This window comes from Miscanthus floridulus, chromosome 7, assembly GCF_019320115.1.
Source record: "Miscanthus floridulus cultivar M001 chromosome 7, ASM1932011v1, whole genome shotgun sequence".
NCBI classification, from domain to species: domain Eukaryota; kingdom Viridiplantae; phylum Streptophyta; class Magnoliopsida; order Poales; family Poaceae; genus Miscanthus; species Miscanthus floridulus.
This window is the reverse complement of record NC_089586.1, coordinates 13844392-13851775: the sequence shown is the minus strand read 5'-3', so window position 1 is coordinate 13851775 and position 7384 is coordinate 13844392. Positions and strand designations below refer to the sequence as shown.

Below are 7384 nucleotides of genomic sequence, written 5' to 3'. Positions count from 1 at the left end.
TTGCAAGTTTGTGACTTTTTTTTATGTACATACATAGGCCCCGTTCGCTGGTCTACTGAAACTGGTTGAACAATACTGTTTTGGCTGAATTGTTGGGAGAGAAAAACGCTCTTCCGGTTAAAAAAAAGAAGCCGAACAAATCAAATATGGGGTAGCCGAACAGGAGAATTAAGTCTTGATATACGCTATGTTATACATAATAAAGTTATCTATGCAAAGTAAATTATGTATATAGAAAAGTCAATCACGACTAGAAATTATGTAATGTAAAACGGATGGAGTACATGGCAACCGCAACGTAAGCAAGGCACGAATGAGTTTGGGCACTTTGCGCGGCTGCACAACATTGTGTGTGATTATGATTTATGAACAATGGCGATGGCAGTAGCCAATAGCGAGGGTTCAGTTCAGCTTCCTGGTTCCAGCAGATGCAGATTGCAGAGCAGCAAGCAGCCAATCCACAGAGCAGAGCACGTCCAGTCCAGGGCTTGGAACCGTCGTCGCAGAGATCCATCGGGTCGGACGGACGTGCCGCTCCATCACTGCCGCCGCCGCCGCCGCCGCCGCCTAAAGACCTGGCCTCGAGCCATGAGCAGCAGCTTGGTGCGGTGGATCTTGCGGAACTTGCGGCGGAAGGCAGGGCCGGCGATGAGGCGGCCCCATCGCTTGCAGACGAGGGCAGCGTTGACGAGGCTCGCGGGGTCGTCGGGCGGGAGGCGGAGGAGGAACTCCTCGACGAGCTCGTCCATGAGCGCCGCCGCCGCCGGCATCTCGACTGGTGTGGTGGCTGGTGGGGGACAAGCGATCTGAGCTGGGCTTTGCCACTTCATATGCATATATGGACACAGATGGGCCTGTAGCCCGGGGTACGACGAGTTTAGGCCCGAGATGGGCCATGACTCTGTCGCGAGATTTTTCTTATACAACCACAAAAAATTGTCATCTAGTTTTAGACTAAGTCAAACATTCGTAAGTTTGATTAAGTTTATAAAAAAAAGTATCAAGGTTTGTCTTTTTACGCATCACAAGTATTAGTAACTTTTTTTATGTATAATTAGTCAAAGTTTAGATGGGTTGACTTCTCGAAAAGTGAGAATGACATTTCTTTTGGGGTCGGAATTCAATGTTTTGACGCAACAGAAGCCCACCCTGCCACACAGATACCTAAAAAAAGGAAAAAATAGGATTTTGCATTTTTATTCATGACATTCCCCACTTTCACTACCCCTCAACCACCGCTCACGGATAGTGGCGATCTTGCCATCGAGCCACTCCACCTACCACTCTTTTACCCCGTCATTCATTAACCAAGGCAACTCCTCGTCCACACGACGATTCTTCTTATTGTCCACATTCCTTCACCTCCCAATTGTCAAGTCCCTCACCAGCCGTCATCCATCACCACTATTAGGAGCCTGCCATACATACAAAGCTCGAACTCCCAACCCCAACCCCTCCAACCCTAAGCCTATGGCTTCTTCATCAATCCTAAATAAACCATCATGCCTCTAATCTAAGAGGAGAGAGAGAGAGAGTAGGCAAACTTGCCTAGGGATGTCATGTCGACCACTACAGGTGCATGCCACAGACGACGTTAGAGCCTACTGGCATCCACTCTTTCCTCTTGCCCCACCTGATCAGAGAGAGAGAGAGAGAGAGAGAGAGAGAGAGAGAGAGAGAGAGAGAGTTCTAATATATGAAGTGAAGAACATCTCTGCTAGGCGAGGTTAATACATTATCGATTGGCCCCCACAATGTGGGTGGGAGGCCAAGTGTGTGGCCAACCACGATTAAGTATTTACATATATATCTTTAGCAACCATTATTTCTACAAACGAACAAAACATGACCTGGACCATATCATTCATACTTAAACTACTCAGGCCTCAAAAGATAAGAAATTGACACATAAGGGTCAGTTAGAGGGTTCTTCATATGCTCTTAACGGCTCTAGCTCTAGATCTACTTGCTCCCCACCAAAAAACCACTCTTCATTGGTTGCACCAACTCGATGACGCAAATGGGCGCGAGTGGAGAGGCGTGACGCAGGGATCACAAAGGGCAAGACGGGGCAGGGTGGAGGCCGGCATGAACGTAGGATCCGCACACAGAAGCTGGGGCGGAGGAGGGCTTCGATGACGCCACTGCCACGGTAGCCTCTGCTCATCATTTCGTCGCATGGAGGATGGAGCAAATGTTGTCGATGAGGTCCAGGCCCAGCGACAACCTCGCCTCCTTTGTGAACATTGGTGACACGATCGAAAGCGGAGAAGGGCGTAGGTGGAGATCGAGGGGCGTAGTGGTTTTTTTTCGCTCCCCCACGTAGTACAAACACAGTGAGCTGCTCCGCTCAATTCTTTCGTGGAGCGGGTGGCAAAATCACCGTTTGGCAACATTCCTTGGCTTCTCTCACGCAGAGCATAGCGAGAGGAGCACCACCAAACACTCTCTAAACTAGAAAGAGCATTGTCAAACAGGCGACATAGATGTAAAACATGATGATTATTGTTACATAGATTGAGTTATACTCCCTCTGTCCATAAAAAAAATTGCAATTCTTGCTTTTCGAGAAGTCAAATAGTTTAAACTTTGACTAAATTTATATTAAAAGATACCAGCATTCATGATATGAAATAAATATCATTAGATTAGTTATAGAATATATTTTCATAATATATTTATTTAGAGACATAAATGTTAATATTATTTACTATAAGCTTTGTTAAACTTAAGATACATTGACCAGCACGGATCCCATATAATTACATTCTTTTGTGGACGGATTGAGTTATATTAGTTAACAACAAGCCATGTAATGGGCAGATTTATAAGTTTATTACTGCCGTACACGGAGTATATCACTGATATTATTAGTATCATCAATACCTCTAATTGCGCCGATTTTTTTACCGTCTTGAGGGAGGGATAATGTTGCTTTAATTTAATAACTCGATACACATTCAGTTTCAGGTAGCAGGGTACATACATGCTGTAATAATCTAATAAAAAACAGAGCCATTTCGCTTGGCTTGCATTGTTACAGACAAATCCGGACACGCATACACGGGCTATAGCTGGGCTAAGGATATGCATCGATCTGATGCACATGCGCAGTTTTGTCGTCGTCTACTAGCTGTAGACATGTGTCATGCTCATGCTTAGGGATGAAAACGGATCAGGACGGATATCACTGATATTACATTTGTTTTCATATTTCTGTCCGGATTCGGATTCGAATACGGATATTGTCAACTATGTCGGATAGGATACGATGGGATATCGACATCATAAATATGCGATTTGAGTATTCGGATACGGATACGGTATCGGATGTTGATATCCGGACTCGGATACGGACAGATCTCAACCCCTCTAAACAGATTTGGTTTCGAATATGGTCGAAAAATATCCGTACTGTTTTCATCCCTGCTCATGCTGGTCTTCTTATTTCTTGACTCGACAGTGACAAGGAAAGGAAAGGACGAAAGACACGAACGGCGGTGGACGATTAGCACTGAAGAACAACTCGGACACGCCTCGTTCAACCACACTTATTCACGCACATGACTACTAGCAGTAGCAGCCAGCAGCTCCATCGCCATCACTCACATGTTTGGCTTCATGTTGAGCCGGGTGGCAATCTTCATCCCCAGCGATGCGTCACACTGCATAGTAATATAGTAATTAGTAACTAATAATCTTCATTCACCATGCATGCATGTATACTTGGGGTGATTACCTTTGAGAGGAGGTCGATCCAGATGGACCTCAGCTCCTGGCTGACCTTGGGGTGACCAAGCGAGTCAGCAAACCGCCGGACAAACCGCTCCTGCCGGTCGGCGTCCCAGGACCGGTACCTCTCCCCAGGCTGCTTGAAATCATTCGGCTTCCGTATCCTGGCCTTCTCCCTCTTCCCTACCACCGGCCTCGCCGGGACCGGCACCGGCGGCGCCTGCCGGAGCGGCGCGTGCCTGGACGGGTAGTAATCCACCTCCTCGTCCCGGTGCATGAAGTTCATGGCGCCATCGTAGTGGTTGTTATGGTGAGCGCAGCGCGGCGCGTTGACGGGGAGCATCAGGTAGTTGGGCCCCAGCCTGTACCGCTGCGTGTCGGCGTACGCGAACACCCGGCACTGCAGCATCTTGTCGTCGGAGTAGTAGATGCCCGGCACCACCAGCCCCGGCCCGAACGCCAGCTGCTCGTTCTCGTTGAAGAAGTTGTCCACGTTCTTGTCCAGCACCAGCCGCCCCACGGGCTGGAGCGGGAGGAGATCCTCCGGCCATGTCTTGGTGTCGTCCAGCGGGTCGAAGTCGTACTGCTCCTCCGTGTCCGGGTCCATCACCTGCACGAACAGCTTCCACTCCGGGAAGCTCCCGGCGGCGATGGAGTCGTACAGGTCCTGCGTCGCGTGGCTGTGGTTCTTCCCGCCCACCAGCGCCGCTTCCTCGTCGGTGAGGATGCTCCTGACCCCGCACGTCGGCTTCCAGTGGAACTTCACGTAGTGCGCCTTCCCGGCGGCGTTGACGAAGGTGTAGGTGTTCACGCCGAACCCTTCCATGTGGCGGTAGTCCGTCGGCACGCCGACGTCGTCGAAGAGGAAGAAGAAGGTGTGGAGGCTCTCCGGGAGGTGCGACAAAAAGTCGAACACCCGCCAGTACTCCTGCACGTGCGACTTCGGGTTGGGTTTGAACGCGTGGATCACGTCGGGGAACTTGATCCCGTCGCGGATGAAGAAGACCGGGAAGTTGTTCCCCAGCAGGTCCCAGTTTCCCTCCCGGGTGTAGAACTTCACGGCGAACCCGCGCGGGTCGCGGATCGTCTCCGGCGACCCCCGCTCGTGGATCACCGTCGAGAAGCGGACGATGACGGGGGTGCGGACGCCCGGGGCGCGGAGGAAGTCGGCGCAGGTCAGCGACGTCACGTCGTGGGTGCACTCGAAGAAGCCCTTGGCGGAGGCGCCGCGCGCGTGGACCACGCGCTCCGGGATCCGCTCCCGCGCGAAGTGCGCCACCTTCTCGATCAGGTGGTAGTCCTCCAGCAGGATCGGGCCGCGCGGGCCCACCGTCAGCGCCTCGTTGTCGTTCCACACCGGCGCTCCCGCGTTCGTCGTCGTCACCGTCGTGTCGTGGCTGCTCGACGGACGGAACTGCATGTATGTATGTATGTATGTATGTATGTATGTATGTATGTATATATAAGTAAGTTTATAAAAATCAACAAGGTAGCTTATTAGATAGTTAGCCATATGGAGGAGCTAGGAAGAAGAAGCTTGAGCTCACCTTGGTGGGATCCATTGTGATTCTGCTAGTGATCGAAGTGTGCAGTGTTGGAGAGTGGAGTGTGGCTTACATACTCGCTCTCCAAATCTCTTGCTGCTTAAATAGCGGCGAGGTGAGGAGTGGCGTGACCTCCCGGTGAGCTCTCGCCGGCTCCGGTGACCACCCACTGCCAAGTGGGCCCGCCGATAAGACAAGGGATGAGGTGGCAGGGACCCACCTCGTGTGGAAACTTTAGGCCATCTAGATTGCTGACGCCTAGCTAGGTACACGATAGGTGCACTGGCCCGGGGAAATCTCAAGGAGATAAGAGGATCGGCATGCATCCCTGTCGTTGTAGACTCGTAGTACGTGATGATAATCCACTCCAACAACATGGCTAATCTTGACTAGTGTATCAGTGTGTGGGGATGGGGTAATTAGCGTACATGATTAGTCTCTCAAAAGCTCATTAGTGCGTTAGTGAGTCACCACTAATGTATAGTGTGTGGTTGATTGCCTCTTATTAGGGAAAAAACACATATATATTTATGTAATTTAAGCTTGACTCTAAATGAAAAACAACCCACAATATTGAATTATCGACAAAAGTAAATGACTGAAAATCGTCCGGATTTCCTACAACCAAACAAGATCCCTGTCATGCTTGCCTCAAAGGACACGATAATACCAAACATGCGTACACATCCCTGTCATGCTGGCTGGCTAGAAATTCAAGCAGGCCCAAGGCAGCCAAGCTACCAATCACGTCCTGTATGAATGTTGCTTCTATCATCCGACTTGTCTCTTACATTGCTTAACTTGGCATCATGATTCCCTTGTCTAAATGTAAAGGGCTACGGTACCCATCAAGATTAATTAAGAGTCTCTTCATCAAACAATGTAAAACTAAATTATTTCTTACTTTAGTCAATGTAATCATATCCTACACATGCCAACATTTTGATAAGTTTGGCGATAACTTGTTACATATTTTGTACAACATTGGCTAGATTTAATTTTGGGTTATCAAGCAAGTCCAGGGGGATCATGAGACATTAGTCTAACTTGCCTAGAGGTGATAGATTTTATGTTGTGGTGAAGAAGCAAAGGCTTTAACTACTTATTAAGCGGGCTTAGACAACCGGTGATCGACATATATAGTGAGAGACACATCACTATATATTGATAAGAGAAAAATGGTAGACGGCGCGCATTATTGTCTGTCAATTTTAGATCACGCGGAGGACCCCCGCGTCGTCTCCGTGTCAGGTGACTCGGGGGGCGACAACGCGCCCCACCGAGCACCCCCCGCCTCCAGCTGCTCCCTGTCCGCCGCTGCCGCTCTTAGGCGAATGGCGATGGCGGCCTCATCGGCGCTTGTGTTGGTGATCGTCCGCACCCCCTCCCCTCCCCTCGCTCCTCTTCCCATCCCCAGAGCTTCAAACCCGGTCGTCTTGTCCAACCCCGGTGGTGGTCGCTGCTGGCCTTCCGAGGCCAGATCCGGCCATGCCTCCGCCTAATCTACTTGTCCCGACACCGGATCTGCCTCCTCCCACGCCATCCCCTGCACCCTCGATGGGGAAGAAGTGGTGGGACTTTGGCCCACGCCAGGGGTCACCGGAAGGCTCGCGCGCGCTCCCCCTGCACCCCGCCCCCGGCACGCTTGGCTGTGGACAGGGCGGCGGCGGCCGGTCGGGCCGGCTAGGTCGTCTGTGGCCCCGATGGCGGCCGAGGGCTGTCAGGGCCACGTCTTCTTCATGCTTACCTGGCATACGACTGGCCAGGAGGCCAGCACCCTCGGCGACTTGTAGCGGTTAGGCCTGCCGTCCGTCCGTGGCCTATGACAACTGTGGCCACCCGGTGGCAGCCTAGAGCCGTGCGGGAGTGGGTTGGGGTGGACATGGACATGGCCGGCCGATGCCCGCCTGGAGCTGCCTGTCCCACGTGGATTGTGCTAGGTGTCTACTGTCTATGGTCGTCCAGTGTAGTCACGCAACCCCCTTCCCTACGTCATGGGTGGTTTGGTGTTTGGCGAGAGCCTTGGTGTTGGCTGACAATGGCGACGCTCTTGGAGGCATCTATCGTTGCACCTCCCTTCGTGGATCTTCTGGGTGAAAACCCGGTCC

General features: G+C 51.2%; 1 protein-coding gene across 1 annotated transcript; it reads right to left on the bottom strand.

Moving 5' to 3' along the window:
• Nucleotides 1-3277: 3277 nt before the first annotated feature.
• LOC136466561 (catalase isozyme 3) lies at nt 3278-5431 on the bottom strand. The gene is made up of 3 exons (XM_066465003.1): nt 5280-5431; nt 3740-5146; nt 3278-3665 (listed from the first exon to the last, which is right to left on the bottom strand). The coding sequence occupies exons 1-3, from the start codon at nt 5292-5294 to the stop codon at nt 3606-3608; spliced, it is 1482 nt and encodes a 493-aa protein (XP_066321100.1). The 5' UTR covers nt 5295-5431; the 3' UTR covers nt 3278-3605.
• Between the last annotated feature and the right edge of the window lie 1953 nt (nt 5432-7384).